Genomic DNA, 24,547 nt, shown 5'->3' with positions numbered 1-24,547 from the left:
ATGGTTTTAACACAAGAGATGGCACCAGTAGTAGCCACCACTGCTTATTATTCAAAGGCTGTGTTCCAAAACAGATAAAGCCATTTGCAAAACCATCTATGGAAATAAAGCCCGTAGCAGCAAGAGGCAAAAGAAACAAATGCTAGACCCGTTTGTGGAGGAGGTGAGAAGTGATAATCTTGATGAAGATTGCCTTCTTTCACCAGAGATTATTTTAGAGCACAGTTTGAGGACAGAGCTGTGACTAAGTTGAAGGATGGATCACTTTGTATACCCTCAACTGCTGTAAATTTGTTTTTAAACTTTTATGAGCTATCCTGTAGCAAAAAGTACAGATCTGTAATTACTCCTGCTTCTACTGCTTTAAGAAGTGAAAGCCCAAGAGGACCTCCCTGCTACTGACAAGATGGAAGTTTTTACTCCCTGCAATGTTTCTGCATTGCAAAGGTAGTGTGCACTAAGTAATTGTGGTGAAATAACCTTATCTGAAGCCAAGTGCAGCGGGGTCTGCTTTTGTGAAGGCTTACAGGCTTCAGAAATAGTCTGACACATTAATGCAATGAGGTTTTAAATAGCTATCAGTTGTAATATCCTGCAGCATGAGAGTAATATATCCAGAAATAATAATAGTGACAGTATCTGTAGCGGTCTAAAGGTATGTGAGAAGAGAATTCCACACTGAACCCTAAAGCAGGCTCTTCTCTGCATGGCAAGAGCACTGAGAGCCCTTTGAGAAAGAAGTGAAAAGATCTGGCAGGGGATGGAAGTGGTGGTGATCTCTCCTCCTGACCATGTACCAAAAAGACTTGTCTTTACAAGTCGTGCAAGTCTTTACAATGGGACCAGGTATCCACCTTTGCATGTTTATTTATCAGTTAATTCTGAAGCCACAACTGCACAGGCATGTTGACACCTTTTCTAGGCTCATCTCTTGACCATTGTTTCAGAGTTTCTACCCAGTTCAGACATGGTAACATGTGAATCACTGGTACCTGGTGTTCAGAAATGTTCAGGGGTGCCTTGAAAGTCACATTTGGGTTGGAGGGAGGCAGCAGTTCAGCATGAGCCTGGTGGGAAGGTGTGTTAGGGAAATGAGGGGTTTTTCTGTGGGAGGACACGCAAGTTGGGCTGCAGTATGTCTCTGGCTGTGTTTTGCTAACAGCCATGGTGCCAATCCCTCAGTAGTTCAGTGTGATGTCCATGGCAGTTCAGGGTCCAGGCAGTGACGTGTGCCTTGAGGGCTGTCCAGAGAGCAGAGGTGGGACTGACATCCCAGCCACATCTGTGAGTGAATAATGCAAAGAGGTCTCATGGCTGCAGTCCTTTAGCGTGGGAGCGTTCAGTGTGCTTCCCTAATATCTTCCCACTGTTGTGGTGCCCTGAGAAGGTTATCCAGGAGAACTCCGAAACTCTACTCTTTGTGTAGCTTAATAAGCATCCTTTCCTTGAAATACTCTGGATGTCAGTGGATTGGAAGGATCCAGATCTACACTTGACAGGAGATGCAGTGGCTGAGATTTTGTCCAGCGATAAGTCTCTGTTAATGAAGAGAGTTTTGGCAAAGATCTTATGAACTTTCCCATCCAGAGTGGCACTCCTTTCCCACTCAGTCCCTTACCCAAGAGGCTGCAGCTATTTCTGTCTGGAAATAGGCAAGGAGAAACAGATCATAACAAGTCAGTGTGTGCCTTAGAGCAGAAGAAGTGTCCCCTTGTTCCTTAGCCTACAGTTTCAGCAATATTGTCAGGTTCTCCCACTCCCACTCTTCTTGGCACAACTGCCATGTTATTCTTTTATTATACAAAGTGATAGCTCTACCTTCTCAGCCAGCTTCAGACACTGGACCCCCACACATGTGTTGGGGTAATTTTCTGTTTCTATGGATGATTATGTATACTCGGTCAGCCCTGGAGGAAGAGATGCAAGTAAGTAATTTTGTTTTACAGGCATGACTTCCATTAGGGATCTAGTGCAGAGAAAACTGTCTGGAAAATAACACTGAGTGGCTTGAAATGTGTATTACAGGCTCCCTTCTATGTAAGTGGGAGTGTGCACACTGAGGGGAGAATTGTGGGAGGAACACCAGTGCCAAAGGTCTGTTCTTCACACTTGACTGGAGGATTAAATTCCCTTTCCATGGTCCTTTCTGACTGGCTGTGATGCTGTCACTGGGCTTTTGGGAATGGGGTAGGTTAGAGTTTGGGTGTAACTGCAGCTGACAGTTAAGACAGAGCAGCACTTTTGGAGACAGTAGATCCATTTGCAGATGCTAATGAAGGGGTTCCTGTTTTTCTTCCATCTAAATTCTCCAAGCAATCATTTTATTGAAGGAATTCATCATGCTGTGCCATTAAGGAGAGGAGAGGATAAAAATTATTTTGGGGCCTAGGGTAAAGGATTTGGATGGTAGAGTGTGTTAAAGAGAAACCCCCGGTGGGTAATTTAGTGTCTTCTGAGATGGATTCCTTTCTTAATTTATCCAAGAACATGATCTTTATTCTGGATTAATACACATTATAAAACCAGGTATTTGCATTTGAATTTACTTCTAGGACTCTTGTTTTAGATTGACCAGCAAAGCTGAATATGAAAACATGCTTGCTCGGCTTAAGAGGCATAATAGGACATTCCTTTTAGAAGAGCAGGTAAAGCTCTGCTCTGTGGTAGTACAGCAGGAATAGCCTTACTGATTATTTCTGACATATGTGTAACATGCCAGTCATTCCAGTAGCTCAGCACCAGGAAGTGAGAAAGTTCATGGTCTCCACAGAGCAGTTCTCTATGTTGATTTGTCCCAGTGACTGGGTTGGTTTGGTTTTGCTTCAACAACAATACTTTTGAGAGTGACATCCTGGATTTTGTTAATTCCAGAGCAAACTCAGACTGTGTGTGACTATTCTTTTTAGGAGGGGAGGGTGTGAAGCTCCCAGCTGAGCATCAGACAGGATTTTCTTTGTTCTTTCTAGCACATGGGTGATTTAGGGGGTGGGGAACAAACAAGGACACAGCCAAAATCATGCCCATCATTACTCTTCATGCTTACTTTTAGCTATGATGAGGGGTTTAGCTGCTACTAAAGGCATTGATCCATGAGAACATTTATTGTTTGAGTATGTCAGAGGGAGAATGGTTAGGCTATTAAAATTTATGAATTTACTGTCCTGGCAGTTTTAGGGTAGGAAAGGAGGTTTGGGAAGTGTACTGTACAAATTTGTTCTGGTATTACTGTGAAAATAGTGTTTCCATTCTTAATGACTATTTGTGAAACACTCTGTGGGAAAGATGAGTGTTAAAAGGACAGTGGGGAAAATTAAATCATGAGTCTAGAACTATTCTAAAGGTGATGTCTGATCACTGATGTGGCACAGACTGTTCATTGGAATGACAGAGCAACTGTCGAGCCAAGCAGAGAGGTATCTGCTTTTTGATGCTGTTAGGAACATCTCTGCCTGTGGGCCAAAGTTTTCAGAGGAAGAGTAGCTAGAAATCCCTCAAGAAAGTGCTGTAATCACTCAGGAAAGGTGTTAGATGGATAACGTGTCATAAAGAGTTGCTCTAATTTGTTGAAGAAGCACTTAGGCTCAAATTAGCTTGTTGATGGGCATATCACAGAAGGTACCTTTTGAGATTTGAGTGTGACTGCAATTGACTGTAGGAGAATGAATAAGTTAACACTAAACAACCTCTGTTTCTGAAGAGCCAATATTGTGAAATAAAAAACTTCATTTGCAAAAATTATGTAAAGAAATATTTCCTTTAAGAGAAGGAGACCTGTTTTGAAGTATCTGTTATGAGGAGAAGTTCAAATTGAAAGCACAGGTGAGAAAGGAAAGAGATAAGTTAGCAATGGGTTTTTGTAATGGCAGAGGGGTGATAACTGTTTCTGATAAAGTGTGTCTTATGTGGTTGAGCTTGTTTTAATTGTAGCAAAATTTTGGGGGAATCTTGGGAATGGACACTAGTCCTCACAGGGTGCTGAAGAGGATCATTGCTGAGCAGAAGTAGCAGGTATCAATGTTCACAAGGGCAGAATTATCTAACTGAAGGAAGACTGGAAGGAAGTAATTTCATTGAAATAGAGGCTGTTAAAAGTACAGGGGTCTCTGCAGCAAATATGGTGAACAGAAACACAGTATTGAGTGCAAAACAGAATGACCTGGATACTCCAAATCGTACTTCAGAGGCTGGTTTGGTCATTTACCAAGTATCTGGTGACAACCTCAATAGGTCAGGACAGAGTGAGGGAAGACCACAGAGGCAGATCTTTTATTATGTGATGGAAATCAGAACGGAAAGTAAGACTTAGAAGAAGAGATGAAGTGTAGTTGTCTTTGAGGGTTTCCCAGCTGATGAAACAGACTGTTTTATGGTAGCAAATCCTTTTTCTTGGTTAGGCTTTCCTTCCCCTGAATATACACATCCAATTGTGCAGGACAGTGGTTTTTATAGAGACAGATTTTAGTTAGGGATTTTTAGTTTTACAGAGACAGATTTTGTTGAGTGAGCACTAGCTTGTAAATGCTAGCTCTTAAGTGTCTGTTATTGAAAAGGGGAATGAAAGGTTCAACTTACCGTGTGCAAGTCAAATTCTGTGTGATTGCCATCAGCTACTCTAAAGTGGAGAAAATTTCAGGTCAATGCAAAAGCCTTTACCTTTAAACATATGTCTTAAATGTGGTTAGAGGCTATATTATGGATCCCAATAAAGAAGTGGTGGTGGTGAGAGAACGGGCAGTGTTTTGTGTCAGGGCTTGCTGGCTGTAGTTTATTCTGGAGAGCAGCAGTAGGATGGGTTTGATAATGGGGAGGTGCTGAGAAAGGCAGAAGTACTTGCACAGGTGGTCTTAAGCTCAGTAAAATGGAAAATTAACTACTTAATTGTATGTGTTAACTTCTGTGAATTAATGCAAAATTGTTCAATTTAGTGAAGTATGGACTGAAAATCTGATCTGCTGGGCCTGCACTGTGAATTTCTTTTGTTACAGGGGACAAATGATTCCACTCTTGGTTTCACAAGCAACCGAGACTTAATTAACACTTGGAAATCACTTTGAGATCTTTGGGTGAAAAATTATGAAGTTCTAAGGATGTTTGATTAAATGCAAAGAACAGCAGTACTTTTCTTGGAAAACCAAGAGAGAGTCCTGTTACCAGGGATCGTTTTCTGCTCTGGAGGCAGGTGTGTTTTGATCAGCATTCTTCTTCTTGTTAGCAATGGGTTGTTTTGGTAGTGAAGATCAACAGACTGAGAGCAGATTTGTGCTGTGTGCTGTGTTGGTATAAAAAAACCTCTACCCCAACAAATGAGAGGGAGCTCAGCTTTCCCAATATATTCAGCCTTACATAAGGGCAAGACCTGTAGTAGAACTCTAGAGATGTTCACTACATTTGTTCTTATCACACGTGTGTAACTGGATACTACTTACCTTGGTCAAGAAAACTGATTTAAAACCACTTGGAAGATACAGGGGAAATCTAGGAATGAAGAGGGACTTCCTGATCTTCTGCTATAGGTTGGACTGTCCTCTTGTTCTAAGTTGAGTCAATGTGGATTGCCTTGCCAGTGGGGAGGAGGGCTCTGCAAATGTCACTCTTCCCAAATGATCCTGGCGATGTAGTGAGGCATCTTTGGCTCCAGTGAGGCACAGGCTGAAAGGGCTGGGGCAGCTGCTTGTCAGTGCTCATCTCCTGCTCTTGCTATGTTCAGGTGAAGCTCAGAAGAAACACAGTTTTTGGCTGGTGGCTCATGCATTTCTCTTGCAACTCTACCCCGGAGAGGACACAGATCAGACATCTAAATCCAGGCTGATCTATCTCCTGTAACTACTTCTGATAGGAAATGTGGAGCACAGTATTGATCAAGAGTGAGCTGTGTAACAAAAACATTGTCGGTGTAGAATCAAATGTGGTGCCCAAATGAAGGCTGGGAAGGAGTTTATTCCACACTCAGTGATTGAGAGGACTCTGAGATCTTTTTAAAGGTATTGGCTCTCCCTACCCCCAGATATAGTTCACCACAGAGTCACCTGGGCATTTCTCCACTGCCTGTCTTTCCTGTGACTCTTTGTAGTGACATGCATTTTCTTTTCAGTGGGAACAGGGAGGAAGATCTTTGGCTAGTCTGAGAATAGAGCTTTGATGGGAGAAAGAAAAGCCTAATATTTGTGTACACAGTTGATTAATTTAAGGTTACAAGGTGCCAAAACACCTTCTCAAGCTATCTGCCAAATAAGATCTATTACTTCAAGCCACATGACAACAAAATTTACTTTTGACAGTCTTGTAAAATTCTGTCCAAACAGGATTATCCTTCGTTTCACAAGTGATTAAAAAAAAAGAAGGTAAACAAACCCCAAAACACTTAAGGCTATTACTACAAAATATTGAGCTTCAGTGAGTAAATACTTGTGAGATTTTTGCAAGGATGAATGAATACTGTATAGATAACAAGCCAGTTACTATACTTTATTAGTAACTTTTACTAGTTACAGCACTAGTATCAGTTACTACAACACCTCTCCCATGAGGAGAGGCCAAGAGAGTTGGGGTTGTTCGACCTGGAAAAGAGAAGGTTCCAGGGAGACCTTTTTGCAGCCTTTCAGTACCTAAAGGGGGATTATAAGAAAGATAAGGACAAACCTTTTAGCAGGGCCTGTTGGGATAGGACAAGGAGTACTGGCTTTAAATTAAAAGAGGGTGGATTCAGCCTAAGTATAAGCAGTACATGTTCTGTGAAGAGGCTGGTAAAACACCTAAAACACCACAACAGGTTGCCCAAAGAGGTGGTAGAGGCCCTGACCCTGAGAATATTCAAGGCCAGGCTGGCCAGGGCTCTGACCAGCTTGATCTAGCTGAAGATGTCCCTGCTCTCTGCAGAGGATTGGACTAGATGGCCCTTAGAGGTCTCTTCCAAGCCAAACTATTCTGTGATTCTGTACTTACAGCATCAGCTGCCTACTATCTCAAGACCATTCCTGTGGCTGCTGCTCTGGGAAACAGTTCCACTGCCAGTGGGGGAACTCAAAAGGTCACCTGTGAAACTCCAACAGTACTGGGAAAGAACCATTTTTTTCCATTGCTTCTTTTAGAAGTAATCTTTCCCAAAAGTTGTCAGTGTGATGGTAGAACCTGTTTTGTTTATGTATCTTAACACTATTAATGGAGAAGTAGTTTTACCAAAAGTAGCCTGTGTAGTTTAAATAGAAGATCTAATTGTGTAATTTATTTGCAAACACTGACTTTCTGCTTAGTATACACAGACTTTTTATTTAGTACATATTTCTTCTAAAAAAAAGGAAAGCATATCTGCTTTCAGATCAGTCAGTGGTGGGAGGCAAATAAAAAGACTGGAAGGTTAAAGAGGAACTTGTTTGTGACCTTTTTTTTGTGAAGAAAAAGGGAAGCTGCTTTTCTGGGGAAGAGAACAAGCTGCAGGGGAAGAGGGAGGAGGGTGCTGTGATGATAGGTCAAAATTCTAAGTTTCCAGTATTACATAAACTTAACTCACAGTAGCAGGAGTGCCTTGCAAAATGAGAGATTAAAAAATCAAACTGAAATTATTTTTGTATGAGAACATGACCTGTGGAGAGTGATATATGCCAGATCCTGCTGAGGATAACCTGGCAACCTTGATCACTCTCCAATCTGCAAAGCGGTTCAGCATCACAGGAACAGGGTGCTGTGCAAATGCTGAAACACCTGCAAATCAGGCTTGAGGAGCAATCAAAGTGAGATAAACATTAATTAGTATAATACCCAAGCCCTTAATGGAGGAAGGAACGTTGATTACAGTCTCACTTGGGATTTCTTTCTGTCAGAGATGGTGTATGATGACAGTTTCTGATTACACTTACTCAGACATGAAGTAAGAACTTAAAAACTGCTTAAATATGGAGAGAGAAGAGCAGAAAGCAAACAAGTTGATCTTTCTTTGAGTGGTTGAATGTGTTTGGTTTTTTATAAGAGTGTACATTTTTTGCTTTTTGCCTTTCAAACTTTTGAGGTGAATTGGTTTTGTGAGCTGGTTTTGAATGCTTCCCTGGATCACTATAAACTGTAAATGTCTTAGCAGCCTTTCCTTTGCTCTCCCCATCTCAATCCTGAGATGTTGCCAGCTACTGGGGTAGAGACACGGCGTGGGAGTGGGGAGTGGGTTTCTTGCATTTCATTTTTGACACTGCCAGTCATGAACTCTGAGCTGGCCCACCACAGTGTGTAGGAAGTAAGGGGTAAGGCCATTTGTAGAGAGTACTCTGGTGCCTCATAAAACATTATCTTTTGTTAACCAGCCTGAACACTCTCATATATTCTAGCCAAGATCTCTAGGCCCGCTTCAGTCTAGGGATTGTGCATCAAAGCCCTGAGTTATGGGTACGGGGGTTGATGCACTGATGTTCCCCCACCACTACAGCAGCCTGAGGAGCCATAAAAGCCCATTGCCTTTTCTCAGAGAAGGTTCTTGAAAAATTTGAGGTTTTGTTCTTCTCCTCAGCATACAAGTAGAAGAGAGCAGCGACATAGGAAAGGCCATAGGAAAGAATCAGGTGAGGAAGGAGCTCAGAAGCCTGAGGTGAAAGGTGGACATTTATCTCCCTCAGCACCATCTTCCTTTGCTGCTTTCATCATGGGATAATGCACACTAGTGGCTCCCTGACTTTTGGAAGACCACTGAAACTTGTCCTAGAGTTTTAGTGGTATCTCATTCATCAGTAGTGGTATTATGTCAGTTTTGACACCAGTGCTGTGGAACAGTAAATGGCAGCCAGCACTGTTTTCTTCCCTTGTTACCCTGCTCCAGCACCAGCTGCTTGGAGAGTCTGGGAATGTAATAAAATACAAGAGCTATAAACTCCATCCCTTCTTATTCATGCTTCCTGCAGTTTGGCAGGAATTTAATAAAAGCACACTTTGTTGGGGAAAAAAAAAAAAAAGAAAAAAAGGCAGCTTGACTTTCAGGCAAAAAGCCAAGATTTAATAGAATAAATTTACTGTATGTACCCTGAAGTTTAGAACAGCACTGCCAAGCATCCCCTTGCTATCTCTCAGAGCTGGAGCTTGGGCTGGGAGGAGACCAGAAGCTTGACTTGCTGTGATGTTTCCTTATTTAAGGGGAAAAGTAATTTAATACTTCGTGTGCCTTATCCTCCTGTGCAACTTCATTTCTCATTCTGCTCCATAATGTTCTTTCTCCTTGGTTGATCGCTTACTTTTGTGCTTCAGACATGAAATTGAAGTTCTTTGGTATTCTAGAGAGGTTTGCTCCAGCCTCTGCTGCCTCACCTTTCTCGTTCACCTTGATGTGGAGCTTGCCTCTTCTCTCTCCCACTTCACAAGTTTTGTCATCCCTGTCTCTTTTGGGTGACATGTACACTCAGCATAGACAGCAAAGTGTCTCCTGTTGCTGTGGTGCTTCCTTACAGATGAATTCTGTCTTGCTCAGCCACTTTTCTGGGAATATGTCAGCCTGTCTTTAAACCTGCTCTGATTTTAAACTTCTTTCTGATGCTGTCTGATCCCTAGCAAATATAGATGATAAAAATCTCTTTTTTGTTGTTGTTGTTGGCATTATAGAGTGCTTGGAGACACGCATAGAAATGTAGCATTATTGCCAGTGCTGATGACTGTCAGGCAGTATCCAGTGTCCTGGAGGCCAGATTCCTAATGCTTCAAATCTTTTTCCTATGGGAGCAAGAGAACAGTAGTTTTTACCCCACAAGTAGACACAGATGCAGCAGAGGAGGTCTTCCAGTAGCTGCCTGAATGTGGGATATATCAGAGGAGTTATAAGGAAACAAGAAGTAGTCATCTGCTCTGTGGCTGCAGGCGAGACAGACAAGAGGGGCAGTGATCTGGGAGGAAATATTCCTGGAACTTGCTGTGGTGTTGGAGAGAGTTGCCTGTAAAATGGAGAGCAGCTTAAGGCAGCAGGATGAGGGCCTTAGGAGAATGGAGAAACAAGATCTAAGTTGGGGGTGAGGTGCAGGGAGCTTGAGGGCAAAAGGATTTCAGAGGTACAAGAGAAAGTGAAAGCCTGAATCAAAGCAGCTGAAAGATTGGCTTTAATATCTGCTTAGATCAAAAATAAAAGTCTGTATGGATTAAGAGATAATCCACTAGATAGATTTAATCTACCACATGTATTACTTCCCCAAAGAAAAGCATTTGGAGGGGAAGGTTGATTTGGCTCAGTGCCCGGGATTTGAAGGTAGGTGATTATTCTTTTTCCACAGGCCTCCTGTTCACTTGTCCCAAAAGGAGCACATCCTGAGGAAATGGGGGGGCTGTTGCTGTAGCCTCCTGCTTCTTCGCAACTCCAAAGTCACATTGAATCTAACTAAAGGCGTTTCTCAAGCAGAAGAGAGCACTGAGAGCAAAATAACACAGCAGTGACTAATAACTTAGGCGTGGGGTAGGCTCAGACACTGATGGTGGCTTTGGCTGTCTGAGCAAAGGGTTCTGAGGGGCAGCAATGGGTATTTTATGAACACTTACCCCTGCTGTCCTGAGTGCAATTGCCCTTCAACCAGACACTGCTCAGTGACGAGCTCCGAATGCCACCTTGCTTCAAGCACTTTGCTCCTGAAATCCTTGGTAACATCCCTCCCTCCCTTTCTCTTTCCTTTCTTTACAAACACTGGCTGACCCATAGAGTAAGTTCAGTTTCCACAGCAGTAGAAATACTAAAATTACTGGAGGATGATTGAACACAAGAGGTTTTTCTCCATGTATTTTTTCTGTATCAGTATGGTATATTGTCTCTTTTAACTAACACATACAGCTGTATCTTGAACTGTACATGCATAACAGTCATGCACTTCTAGGAGGCTGTAGATATGATGGAATTTGGATTAGTTGGATTGAGGAAGTTTAATATTTATTTTCAAAGTTATCTTGTTCAGCAACAAATAAATTAATTCTGTAGACAGATGTGTATTCCTTCAGTGTTGTGGGCCTGCATCTGTACCACCTCAGGTGAAGGTTTTTGGCAGAACTCCTGAGGTCAGTGGGATTTGGCCTGTCAAATCCTAGAGTAGCAGATCACAGGAGAGAGTACAGAGTGCCTTGGGGAGGAGCCGTCATGGTTTGAAACACCTGAGCTGCCACTGGACAACTTCCCCAGCCTGTGCTGGGAGTGGGCTGTCTGCCTGATGCTGCCCTTTTACTGATCATATTTGGTGGGCACTAGGCATGGATGAAACTCTGGATGTCTTCCCTCTTTCCTTATGGATACACCATTACTGTTGCAGCTAGGACACAGTAATTGCCAGTCATGTCCGGGTTTTAGGGCTGTTTCCTTTTTAAGAGAGGTTCCAGCAAATTTTAAATGAGAAAGGTGTGTGCAGCACAGTGGACTGAGAGGTGCTTCGGTCTCTGTTGTTCCCATGGTGCTGTCTGTGCTACAGGAGGGATGAGGAGTCTGGCACTGAGAAGCCCTTTGGAATAGCCAATGCACTGCTGTGTTTGGTGGGGCTGTAAAGGGAGTTGTGGCACTGTTCCTCTCCTACACAGGTGTTTTGGAGGATGAGAGTTAAATGTGGGAGGGGTTAAGAGTGAAAGGTAAGTGTAACTGGGGTTCCTCAAAAACTCCTTTGCTTTTTCACAGCTAGCAAAACACTGAGTGAGGCAAGAGAGAGGAAGAGATTGATACCTGGTGAAGCACTGGGGATAATGTGGGGCAGGAAAGGGAGCGAGGGAAGCATTTCACTGCCTCATTTGACCCACTCACATTCATGGAGTGGAAGGAAGGAGAACACTTACTGGTTTCTAGCTCTGAGCTTGCATAACTGCTTGCTTAACACTTCCTTCTGGGAGAGAAACATGTGCCCTGTCAGGTCCTGAAAATTGTGTCTGGGAGTCAGCAGGGTATTGGCTAAAAGGCAATTGATACCTTGCTTTTATGTGGAGCTTCAGGAAAGCTTCGTTGAGTTCTTCTAGGAGAGAGGTCTACTCACAGGTGAGAGAGAAAATTGCATCATTGATTTGAGGGAGAGCAGCAAAGCAGAAATAAATGACTGGGGTTTTTTCAGTTTTGAAGGAAGAAAAAATAGTCAGATGCCCCCAGGAGCAGTACTGGAAATAGTGTCAATCAATACAATTATGAAACTTCTAGAAAAGAGATGAACTGTGAGATGGAAAAATGTTCTGGGGAGAGCAGTTAGGGAAGACTTAGGTACTTCAGAAGCATCTCACACTTGAACGAAACCAGGCAATGGGACAGCCCTATGACACATTAAACTTGCTGCAGACAGGTGCTAGGAAATGCACACTGAAAGGAACAACAGAAACTACTCTGAGAACCTATCAAGTGTATAAGTGATGTGGACTTACTCCACTGAGGCAGAGGGAGGATGTGGGAAGAAAATCATGAACAGATTTGTACTCAGTGTTGGTACAAAATACAAGCTGTTAGACTGTGTTTAAAATTAAAGGATGGAGAAATGGAGAATAATTCTGAGAGGGAGAATCTCGTGAGGTTCAATTTTGCTCATCTCCTACTCCAAACAGTATAAAGTGGAAACAGGCTGTGTGTTATCCTGCCATATGCATAAGGAAGGTTTTTCATGCTTCCAGGAACAGGGGAGCATGGCTATAACAAACACAAACACTTAAAGCTGTTTAGTGAAAGAAGTGGGGTACTTTCAGAATGATACTAAGTAAAACAGGTTTGTATTGGCTGTTTTTCACTACCTATGTTGTGAGGGGCTTTAGTGAGTCCATTTCTGTACTGTGATAGGGAATGTGCTGTAGTGAGTCCATTTCTGTACTGTAATAGGGAATGTGCTGTAGTGAGTCCATTTCTGTACTGTAATAGGGAATGTGCTGCACAGGGTGAAAATATTTGAAAAGATGGATTTGATACAGTTTGAAACTGGGAATCATGGATCACTGCTGATGTCAAATTTGTTGCTGAAGGGAATTATACAGACAGAGCAGAAAAAAAGTGTGAGAGCTCTCTCAAAAGCAAAGAGGGACTTTTGGTGAAATTGAAAGACAGTACTTGAGATTGATTTTTACAGGCACAGAATGATCTGATGGAACTCGTTGCTACAAAACACGGGTGAAGTGGAGTGCTCTCTCTCCTAATGGGTTGTATAGCCATAAAAGTACTCTTTGCTGGTTTCATTGGAGGAGTGAATGTTCAGAACACTTTTCAGCTTCTGAGCTTGAAGCTAGGGAGAACCTGCTGGTCGTGCATGGGGAAGGAAGGTCTCTTCTGTGAGAGGGTGACTCCGTAGTTTCCTGTAGCTGATGTCTGCTCCCAATGTCCCTCCTAACCTCTAGTTGAACCTGTGTGACAGTTCCTGCAGCATGGCAGCCACTGTGCGTGACATGCAGGCAGTTTTGGCTGTGCCCCTGGCTGCAAGGTGTCTGCTGTAGGCTTTGTGGGAAAGGAATATGTCCACGTGGTGAACACAGAGGTATTTAACCAGTGCCTGCTCTCCCCTGTTGCCACAGAGTGCTTTTCACCTCAGTCCCAAAGCACTTTGATGCTGATCTAGTGTCATGGTTTATCCCCAGCCTGCAATGAAGCACCACACTGCCCCTTGCTCACCCTGCCCCCAGCAGGCTGGGGGGGTGGAGAACTGGAAGGGTGTAAAAGTGAGAAAATTCATGGGTTGGATAAGAACAGTATATGGAAATAAAATATTATGGTAATAATACTGTAATGAGAAGGAAAATAACATAAAAGGAAGAGAAATAAACCCCAAGAAAGACAAGTGATGCGAATGAAAAGCAGTTGCTCACCACCAACTGACCAAAGCCCAGACAGGCTCTGAGCAGTGGCCCCCAGCCAACTTTCCCCCTAGTCTATATGCTGAGCATGATGCCTGGAATGGAATATCCCTTGGGTCAGTCAGGATCAGCTGTCCCGGCTGTGTCCCCTCCCAACTCCTTGTGCACCCCCAGCCCACTCACTGGTGGGGTGGGATGAGAGGCAGAAAAGGCAAGCCCTGCTCAGCAATAAGCAAAACATCCCTGAGTTATCAACGGTGTTTCCAGTACAAATCCAAAACACAGCCCCATACCAGCTACTATGAAGGAAATCAACTCTACCCCAACCAAAACCAGCACATTTAGTCATGCAAAAATTATGCACATTATCGTGCTTCATTTCTCCAAATGAGGACCTAATCTTGTTTAACTGATGTGGAAACCAAATCACAAAACTGCTAAGCAACATAGACAAAGTTGTGTAACGAACTGCTGGTACAGGAGAGGACAGTATAAGCCATGTGAGTCCTGAACTCTGCTCATTAACATGTGTTGCCTTTCACTTGTGACAAGTAATTTTTATTAAAAATATGTTGGCAGTTGATAACTGGCTGTGGCTTTCTTGTCAGCAGTACCTGCAGAGAGGCTTGTGGCCCTCTGGCGTTGGCAAAAAAGCTGCAGTTTTCCATCTTTCTGTGCCTTAAACAGCCTCAGGAACATTGTGCTGTGAGTCATGGACTAGTCCTACTTCGTGTCATGTCGGAGTACATAAAGCTCTCAGTGGGATGGAGATGAGTGTGTCTCAACCAGCACTTCGTTTTGCCCTTTGAAACAACCCAGTCTACAGAGACTTGCATCCTTCTCTGAAGGTCTGGGCACTGGCTGTTGCCTAAAAATCACTGATTCTGGATTCTTCATCCTGGGAAATGTGCTTACTTTCTAGGATCTCTCAGCGGGTGGAGGCCAGCCGGGCACAGCTTCAGGCAATTGGTGAGAGAGTCACACTCGCCCAAGCGAAGATTGAGAAGATAAAGGGCAGCAAAAAGGCTATTAAGGTAGTGACTTCAGTGAAGGCTGCACTGTTTCCTTTCTTCCTTCCACCTTCTCTCTGTACCTCTGATGTAAGCTCTGGTGAGGAAAGGGTGCTTGGCCACCACAGTTGCTGCCCACTCACCACTCCATGCCTTGCTGCTGAGCAGGGTCGTGATGAGAATCCCATTCCTGACTTGGCCAACTGATGATTTTTAGACCCATGAGCCACACAGCCCCAGGCTTTATGGGGCCTTTATAGGTTTCCCAGCTGCTTCCTGAGAAAGATGAAAGGCATGAGCTGAGTAAGCCCAACACCCTCGCACTTCAGACTCATAGGCAGTTTGGTTATTTGAATGACAGCTACTGTTAGAGAGCCCTTAGTGCATCTTAATCCCATTGAGCCATGTAAAACTGGTGAAAATCCTCCTTTCACCGTTCTTGCTCCATTTTATACAGTATTTCCAACTCCTTTCCTGCCAGTGGAAGCATTTTTGCCAATGATCTCCTTTTACTTTTATAGAGAGGTTCTGGCACTTCCAGTTTCAGATGTGGCAGTCCATGCACGTAACCATTAGGAGCCTGCTATCTCCAAGGCTGTCCATTCCCACTGGCAGCACAGATGGGGTGCTCACTCCATTCCATGTGTTTCTGTGTTGTAGAATTTCTCAGCTGTTGGGTTGTTTCAGTCCCTCCTTGTTTCTCCACAGGTATTTTCCAGTGCCAAGTACCCAGCCCCTGAACGGCTGCAGGAGTACAGTTCAATTTTTGCTGGTGCAGAAGACCCAGCTAAACAGAAAGGGCCAAGGCACAAGATTCAGAGCAAACATCGAATGCTGGATGAGAAAGCTCTGCAGGTAAGGAGGAGAACAGACCTTGGCATGAACAAGCAGAAAGAAGCTGGGAGGCTGTTAATCTCTTTGACAAAGTGGATCAAGGCTTTGGGGTATGGGCTGGGAGCAGAACATATTTTCATTTGGTCTGTCAGTGAAAGGATGTGAGATTAGGCTGGGAAGCTTGTGGAGATGCCAATTTGAGAGGGCTGTGTCAGTACAAGACCTTGTCTGGGTGGTTGAGTGCTCTGGGTGTCTGTCAGCTGCCAACTCTCTGGAGCAGTTCCATTTCCTGAAATGCTCTTTTCTGCAGCAATTGTTGGTGGGTGCTGCTGCCTGGGCTTAATCCTTCGACTGTGTATGTCTGGGATCAGGGTCAGAGTTGTTTAGAAAATAGTTTCTGAAGGCTCTGATGTAAGCGATGGTGAGAGGGGAAAGGTAAGAAAGATTATGAGTGTGTCAGGAGAAAAAGAAGTCCTTCATTAGAGCATTGGAAATTGTTGCACTTGGGTATTGTCTCTTCCTGGTTCCCAGCAAAGTTGAACATCTTGGGAAGGAGGGAAGATCATTTTGCCGCTTCTTTAGTTTGTGCTTTGCTTTTCCTTTGCTTACATACAATAAATGTAGCTCATCTATTGTAGGTTTCAAGCCCTTCAGAGGGGCTGAATCTCTCAGTACCCAGCCCAGGTGGGGCTTCCAGGTGTGCCCATAGCACAGATGCCTGCAGCTGGTGGCATTGAAGGAGGTTCTGAACTTTTGAGTTCCCTTTTAACCTGTGGATTGAGTGGCAGAGAGGGGAGGTTTTAGGGAGGTCTGAGAAGCAATGGGTTTGGCAGGAAGTGCTACCAAAGGATTCTTCAACAATTTGGGTCAACATCCCTGGGTTGGAAGGACAGGAGGAAAAGTTGACATGCTTAAAGTTTAAAAGTTGATGTGTATGTGCTCTGTCAGGAGTAGCAAATGTGCTGTTCCAGGCAGGTTAAGGGATCAACTTGACAACTTCCCTGCTTTCCACCCCTAAAGAGACTTCCTTCCTAATCCATGTGTGACTTGGCCCAAAAATAAAGCTGCCACTGAATAATTTATCGTACTAAACTTTCCTGAGTGTTAATGGCATTGAGGCCTCACACAGTGAGGTAGTTATGAATATTTCAGCCAGGCCAAAGAAGCAAGGCTGCTGGCTGACTGGACAGCTGGCAACCTTGAGCAGGGTCCCTGCTTCCTTCGGGTCCTGGCAGTAGGGCAGGGCAGAGCTGCATGGGACCTGCTGCCAGCCTTTGGGAGGCCAGTTAGTGGTGCTGTCTGGCTGGTGGCCCCATCCCATCCGAGCGTGGGGGGAGCAGAGGTAGGCAGTGAGTGGACAGGGAGATGTGTCCCCACCCTGAAGGGCTGGTGCCGATGTATAGCCCCTCAGACAGGAGGGGAATTGAGAAGAGCTTCAGGTGGTAGGAAGCAGTGTCCTGCAGAGAGCCAATGGTGTGCTTGTTCAACTGGCCTGGCTCCAGCAGGCTCTGCAAGCCTTTCCCCACGGCCATCTGCCTGCAATACCACCTCTTCCTGGTCCCAGGCAGTCTCCATACCTTTGCCATGTTCTACCCTTTGTGACTAAGGCTGCCATCTCCACAGGGACTTTGTTTCAGGCCCTGGGGGATGTTTGTGTTTGTTGTTCCCCTCCTGTGACCCATCTTTTGATCGTCCTGTGTGGCTGTTGATTTTTCTCTGGCTTTGCTGACCCTGCGTCATGCAGGAGCCTGGTCACTCTTGTCAGGCTCACACACATAAGCTCCTTCGTGTCTTCTGTGGGATGGGGGGATGCTGCTTCCAGCTGGTGAATGATGGAGGGCCCTGCACCAGGAGCAGTTGGTGTGTTGAGTGGTGCTTGGTGCAGCCGAGCTCTGACCGTGCTCCAGTGGGACAGACCCTTCTCAGCCACAGCTGAGCACGGAGCCCGATGTGCCTTGCAGTAATGAAATGTGGCAGGGAGAAGTCTAATGTTTGCATTTATGCCCTCCTCAATTATTTAGGGCTTTCAGCAGAGGCTCACTGCCTGTTTTCACTTCTAATGAGGCCTCTTTGCTGGGAGCAGTCACAGTGGCCTTCGCTAACTCCACTCGCACATGCCCCACCAGGAAAGCAAACTCTGCTCCTGTCGGTTTGAGAGTAAGCAGTGGCAGCCTGTGCTCAGCATTTAGGGTTTGTGCTCAAGGGGGAAAGCAGCTGAGCTGGAAATCTGTGTGGTTCTGCAGTTTATTTGAAAATGGTTCCCCCCTTGGAATTTCTTCTTTCCCCCTCCACCCCAAGCAAGTGAAAACTCAGTCATTGAGTGGACACTGTTTAGGTTGGTAAGGTAAGAACTAATGGATTAGAGTGCCAGAAACAGTCCTCGTGGTAAGCCTGGAAAGCCACTTGCTTTGCACGTTGCTGTGGTAGCAGCTGGGCAGGGCTCAGCAGGGAGCTGGCTGCAGCCCCGTGGAGCTTCCCAGGCTCTGTGCCCTGCCTTTGCAGTGGGAGCTGTGTATGGGTGCTGCACATGCCCCTTGGGAGACTGAAAAATGGGGTGGGAGACACGGTCTGCCTGGACTTCAGAAGAGGTGCAAGCACAAGTTACAGTCTGCTGCTGGAGTAACCTTGCTTGGCTTCAAAAATGTCAATAACTTGGCATGTCCTTGGGAATTCTGCCTCTCTCAGAGCCCACCATAGGCATGGGGAGGCTAAACCAGGTTTTTGCCACTTGCTTATCTTGAAGTGCTTTTCCAGATAGCCTAAGCACTCCCTTGGTATGGGAGAGTGGGATTTGTGGTGTATCACACCAATTCCCTTTGTAATACCGTGTGCTTAATTAAACTTCAGAACCAGGGTGACTTTATGTATTTTTAACTGTAGGTTCTTATGAAGAAAAATGCCTGAAAATGCAGTGTCCTTGGGGGTGTGAGCCTGCCAGTTACCAAACTCCAGGCTGGGGTGTTTGAGCATTCAAGCATCCCTCAAGACATCAGTATGTCAAGGCTGCTGAACTTTGGCTTAAGGCTTTAATCTTCCTATAAGAAAACTACTTTTTAAATGGCGTGTTAACTTCTGGAATTTACAGATGTGGGATATTATTGACAGTGTGTAGCTGTTCCAAATTTCAAAACAGATCTAGGTACTCGAATAAGACTAGCACTTTGATGGCATTTGAATTAAAAGTTTCAGAGTAATACTCATGCTTAGTGCTTTTATAACTGCCTTAGATGAGGCTTATAAGTAAATGTGGGTAATGGTTGGTTTCTCACTATGCCCTTAAAGTGACACACAGTCTTCCAGTGCTAACTGAAATCTACAAAGAGAGAATTAAAAAAATACATATATGACTTTAGGGCTAAGTGTGTCTGAACAGTTCTAGCAAAAAAGTCAGTACTCCCTCATGCTTAAAAAATTAAACATTGGGAAGTGAATATTAATGATCAAAAGAACTTTTATTTTTGAGTCTCTGCTTCTACAGTCTCTAAATAAGAATTTGTATATTTTTGCCTAACTCTGAAAAAAAAAAACAAGCTGTTCATTTCAGTGTATTTTTCACAAGTTGGAACGTGAATTAAATCAAAACCTCCCAGGTCTTATAGCATTTTATAGACTCAGAGCATCATAGAAACTCCTAGTGGATTAACTGAGCTATGACTAAGCCGTTTCTTAGGATTTCTGGCTACCAGATCCAAGACTGAAATTTCGAACAGGACAAACTGCTTGTGTCACTGAGATGTGGTCTTACAACTGAACCAATGGTGGTCTCCATTTCCCCCAAACAAATACAAGGAGAGATGATACAGAGAACGGGATGGTGCAGAGATGCTGGAGGTAGTGAGGCTGTAGGAAGCTGTGGGCAGTATTCGAAGTGGTCATCTTCTGGTGAAGGAAACCACAAGTGTGGCCAGTTATTTAACCTGACAAACTGCTCTGGTTTCTCCTGATATGAACACGTACCGCCTTGCAGCTGCCAGGCTGCTGCTTGCCCTGGTTTGTGAAGAAAGCAGAAGTTGTAAAGGGGCTCAGGGGTGTGAAGGGGTCTGAGGTGGTGGTTTTTCCCCTCCCAAACTGTCTCTGGATTCAGGAACTGATGCCTTTCCTCCCACTAGAGCAAAGAGTGCTGTGGGTGCTGAGCTTCGTCCCCCGGAGCATGTGGCAGTGGGCACTGTCACGCCAGCTGAAACACTGGTCTGATGTGGGATGGCAGTTCCTGTGCTCTATAAAAGTCAGGCAGTTCAGATGTAATAAGTCCTTTTCTAAAGGGAGTTCTATATATATTATGCATGAAGTTTTAGAACTGAGAGAGAGGAGATTTCAGTTCATTAGAGTTGAAAACTCCCGCAAATCCCTCAGGCTTTGCAAAACCATCTGGCACACGTTCCACCCTGCACACTCTTTTCTGCCTGATCTCTTGCCTAGTGCAGGCACTCTGTTTTTTCCTAACCTCTTTTTCCTTTGCCTTCCCTGCATACCCCAACAGTAGGATCACAGCTCTTAAAACATCAACTGAAGGCAGCAGAGGGGAGGTAATAGAGATGTTTGGGGGACTCTGCCTACATGAAAATGTGTAGCAGTTGGAGACACCGTAACAAACGCCTTTTAGACTGTTGTGCTTGATCTCTGCCTCTGACTGTAGAGCCTGAGTGGTGGCTTTATCTTGGTGGGTCCTTGCCACAGCAACACGTGTTCGATATGACCTATCCATGGCACCAAAAGCACATGCCATGAGTCTGAACTGCCAAGATTTGTGATGAATGTGGGGTTGCAATGTTGTCCATGTGTTTCTTTGCTCAAAGGGAGGTAGAGAGGAAGCAGTAGGGTTCCCAGACCGTACAGTGCAGCCAGCAGTGTGGGTTGTGGTGGCTGGGGAGAACTACCTCAGCAGCCATGGTTTTAGTGTCTTACTACCTGTTATCTGTTTCCTTGCAGGAAAAGCTCAAGTATTTCCCCGTGTGCGTGAGCACCAAAATTCACCAGGAGGATGATGCAGAAGAAGGCCTTGGCAGCCTTCCCAGGAACATCAGCTCCCTCAGCTCCCTGCTACTCTTCAATACCACCGAGAACCTGTGAGAGCTGGAGCAGTGCTGTGCTGCTCACCTGCCCCTGCTTGTCCTCAGAGGAGCTTTCCCTTCCCCAGGGGTAGCAGTAACTGCTTGCTTTCCTGGGGGTGTTACATATCAGGCTCCTGATAGGACAAGGTTTGCTACATCTGCACTGGCTTCCAGCTAGGAACCGTTTCTTCCCCATTCTTTCCCTTGGGTGGAGGGAGTTGTTTTATCTGCACCTGATCCTCTACCCATCTGTATTCAACCCAGTTTTGCACTTCGTGTCCCCAGCTTAGTTTTTCCTATTGTTCCCCTGTAATTTCTCTCCAGCCTTGAGATGTGCTGTCACTCCTATCCTTCTCTGCTCTATGCCAGCCTAGGTACTGCTTCTTCTCCTGATGATTCCTTGCAGCATCCCTTGACTGCCCTCACTGTTTCAGTGTCTCCACCGCCTCCTCACTGCCGTTCCCTTTCCCATTATTGGGCTTTGCCTTATGGTTCCTCCTTCTGCCCATATTGAAGAGCTTCTTTAAGCCCTTTTAGAGATTTCAGCTGCTGGACCTTCTCTTTCTTCTCCTGAGCCATGGATCATTTTCCCTTTTTGTCTTTCCTCCTGGACCTTGAGTGACAAGTCACTGGTGTCCTGCCACAGGCTGTGGGATGGTTCAGGCTGGGTGGTGGAAAGGGGAGAGCTTGGCAATGGTGGCACTGCAGTGGGGTTTGCTTTAGGGTGATTGTGGAGGCTGCACTGGCAGGGTGGGGAGCTGATCACTTCCTGGTTGTGGAGGGGAAAGGCTGGAAAATGTGGCTAAAAGAAGGAAACTGGAAGGCCCAACTTTTTTGAATGAAGTCAGGCCTTCTTGCGTACACTTTCTTCTGGTCTTTGCTCTCGAGGTAGTATCACTAAAATACATGTCCTCTACTCTTAGGTACAAGAAGTATGTTTTCCTGGATCCTCTGGCTGGAGCAGTGACCAAGACCCATGTGGCTCTGGAAACAGAGACAGAAGAGAAGCTCTTTGATGCTCCTCTCTCCATCACCAAAAGGGGACAGCTGGACCGACAGGTGAGATGCAGCTGTATTCCCTGCAGTGCCCCTGTTTGCTGCAAGTGCATAGTCACTGCCTTATCTTGCTGGTCTGGGTTTCTTTTAGGTAGCTGAAAATTACTTCTATGTGCCAGATCTGGGCCAGGTCCCTGAGATTGATGTGCCATCCTACCTGCCAGACCTGCCTGGCATCGCTGCAGATCTCATGTACAGCGCTGACCTGGGCCCTGGCATCGCACCGTCCGCCCCCAGCAGTGCTATTCCAGAGCTGCCCACCTTCAACACTGAGTTGGTGGAGCCTTTGCAACCAGGTATTTCCAATCCCTGATCCCAGGACCCTGTGAAGGAGGAAGGCAGGGATTGCTAGAAGATGGAGACGAAGCAGAAGGTCCCTTGGTAGAGATTTTAAGATGGATGTTGGAGATACCTTTGGCTTGTGCTTAGGCCTGAGTGAAAGCTGCAGCTGGCTCAGGCGCTGGCCTGACTTCAGGCCCCTTACTTCCCTCACCTTCTGCATGGCTTGGGAGGAGGGACCACAGGTGTGCAGGGACTGGCCCCATGTCAGCCTGGTGGGATGCCCTTGGCAAGTGGGATGCAGCTGGGGAAGGGAGTAGGGGAATCTCATACTCCACCTTGGCCCTGCCTGCTGGCCAGAGATGGTGCACAGGTGGGAGTGCTCTGCTGCACAGCGTGTGCTGAGGACTCTCATCATTGCTGCTGTGGCATGTGAAGCTCTGAGCTGAAGCTCTCAGCGTGCCATTCTCTGGGATCCTTCAGATACAACTTCTTTCATCTTTCAGATCTTCAAGATGCTGAACTATTGCCACCTCCTCCCCCCCCGCCTCCCCCACCGCCTCCTGTTGTGCCAACCACTGTGCCTCCTCCGCCACCTCTGCCCCAGCCCACGGCCCCCTCGGAGCCAGCACAGACAGCGAGCGAGGAGAGCAGCAACACAGTGCCTGCAGGTAAGGGCTGGGCATTCCACTCTGACTCCTTGGCTTCAGCCTGTGTCCTTGGGTGGTTTCCTGTGCCTTCCCAGCCTTCCAATAGAGTGGGGAGGCTGGCAGGGTATTGGAGTAGCCCTTTCCGTTGGCATTTGGCTGGGCCTGTAGCTGATGCACTGACCCATGTGTGCTGCCTGTCCTTCCTGTCCCTGCAGCTTCTGTCCAGGGAGCCCCAAAGGAGGTGGTGAACCCCTCTACTGGGCGTGCCAGTCTCCTGGAGTCCATCCGCCAGGCCGGTGGCATTGGGAAGGCCAACCTCCGCAGTGTCAAGGAGAGGAAGCTGGAGAAAAAGAAACAGAAGGAACAGGAACAAGGTGCTGAGGCCCTTCAGGAGAACTGCTCTTCCTTGCTCTCTGCCCCAGGCTGGGGAGGTGTGGGTCTGGGGGCAGGCAGGCAAGTCAGGAGCACAGTGAACTTAGAGAGCAGAAAGGGGTTCTCTCTCCTCACAGACCTGTGTAGGTCTCAGGTGTTTCCCATTCTGTGAACTCACTGAACCCCATCTGCCAGGGCATCCATGTTCTTGATGCTCTGTCTCAGGGCACATGTAGAAGTTTCCTGTGTGCTGCATGGGAGCAGGCACACAAATGAAACCCTAAGGCCAAAAAGGGCAAGGCTGAACCAGTCTGAGCACCTTGGCTGAGGTAGCTGGGGAGGGGAGTGATGGAGCTGGTTTGGCAGAATGAGACTGCAAATGCACAGCCCCTCAAGGAATTCCACTCTTGGATTTCCCCAGAAGATGCCATTACCCTGCGGTGCCTAGTGTTCTCTTGACCTGAAACTGGACTATAGTTTTGGGCTGTGATACAAGAATAGAGGTTTGAGGGTTTTTTCTTTAATCTGAAGACAGTATTGCAGGGGAATGCTTTTGCCATAGTGCTTGGTTCAGACTAGTGTTTCTTGACTGACTTATTCTCCTGTTTCAGTGAGAGCTACGGGACAAGGTGGAGATTTGATGTCAGATCTCTTCAATAAACTGGTGCTGAGGCGCAAAGGTACTGTCCTACAGGGTGGGCTGCTCCCTCCCCCTAGGAAAGAGGGAGAGCATTTCCTGGCACCTCAGTTGTGTCAGCCACAGCTCTAGAAACAGGAACAGAGAGACTTTCCCTGGCAAGTGTACCACAGTGTGACTGGGAGTGTCTTTAGAGAGGGTGAGCAGAGGAATCTCCACCTAAAGTCCAGCTGGAGGCACTGAAGGAGGTTGTGTGTCTCAGTCAGAGGATGAACTCTGAAAGCTACCTGGACCCCCTCACCCATGGGGGCACCTGAGTTACCCAGCCAGGGGCATTTAGGGCCAGACCATGCCTCAGTGCTGGGCAGAGAACAGCAGGGACTTGCTCAGGTGGAGCTGTACTTAAACAAGCCCTTGGCACAGGACTGTGGCAGCACTGAACATGTTGGCAGCTCTGCTTACCTGGGTGTTAGGAGCATGGCTTTCCCCCTCCCCTTTTCTGAGTCTGTGTGTTCTCTAGTCCCTGGGTGTCACTTACTGGTGCTTTTCCTTCCATCACAGGTATTTCAGGGAAAGGGCCAGGAGCCTCTGGGAATGCTGATGCTCCAGGCAGTCCTGCTGGTGCCTTTGCTCGCATGTCGGACTCAATTCCACCCCTCCCACCCCCACAGCAGCCCGTGGGTGAGGAGGATGAGGATGACTGGGAGTCATAGATGGGGTCAGTTGAGCATTAGTGTCAGTCTACTGCTGTCTGAAAATTTTAATAAAGTTGAAGGAAGCAGGTCCTTCCACCTTCATTTTGGTAAAAGTGGGAAGTGTCATCAATTAAGGGTATGGAAAGGGAAAGCCCAGCTGTCCACTCATGGCTGGTGGGGACCAGCCTTACAGCCCAACACCACCAGCCATAAGCTGGAGGGCACCAGC

At 46.0% G+C, this 24,547-nt stretch overlaps 1 protein-coding gene across 5 annotated transcripts in view; it reads left to right on the top strand.

Annotated features, from left to right (window-relative positions):
* The window catches only part of WASHC1 (WASH complex subunit 1), a 41,941-nt gene extending 17,521 nt beyond the window's left edge, over nucleotides 1–24,420 (top strand). For all 5 annotated transcript variants that reach the window (XM_032688031.1, XM_032688033.1, XM_032688032.1 and 2 more), the window contains 9 exons: nucleotides 14,657–14,768; nucleotides 15,453–15,599; nucleotides 20,508–20,644; nucleotides 21,553–21,688; nucleotides 21,777–21,981; nucleotides 22,471–22,635; nucleotides 22,830–22,988; nucleotides 23,598–23,666; nucleotides 24,185–24,420. In XM_032688031.1, coding sequence (XP_032543922.1) covers nucleotides 14,657–14,768; nucleotides 15,453–15,599; nucleotides 20,508–20,644; nucleotides 21,553–21,688; nucleotides 21,777–21,981; nucleotides 22,471–22,635; nucleotides 22,830–22,988; nucleotides 23,598–23,666; nucleotides 24,185–24,336 — 1,282 coding nt within the window. In that variant the 3' untranslated portion in view covers nucleotides 24,337–24,420. The remainder of the gene's footprint in view (nucleotides 1–14,656; nucleotides 14,769–15,452; nucleotides 15,600–20,507; nucleotides 20,645–21,552; nucleotides 21,689–21,776; nucleotides 21,982–22,470; nucleotides 22,636–22,829; nucleotides 22,989–23,597; nucleotides 23,667–24,184) is intronic.
* Nucleotides 24,421–24,547: the final 127 nt, after the last annotated feature.

The sequence above is a fragment of the Chiroxiphia lanceolata genome, chromosome 5 (genome assembly GCF_009829145.1).
Source record: "Chiroxiphia lanceolata isolate bChiLan1 chromosome 5, bChiLan1.pri, whole genome shotgun sequence".
NCBI classification, from domain to species: domain Eukaryota; kingdom Metazoa; phylum Chordata; class Aves; order Passeriformes; family Pipridae; genus Chiroxiphia; species Chiroxiphia lanceolata.
This window is presented reverse-complemented; position numbering and strand designations above follow the sequence as displayed.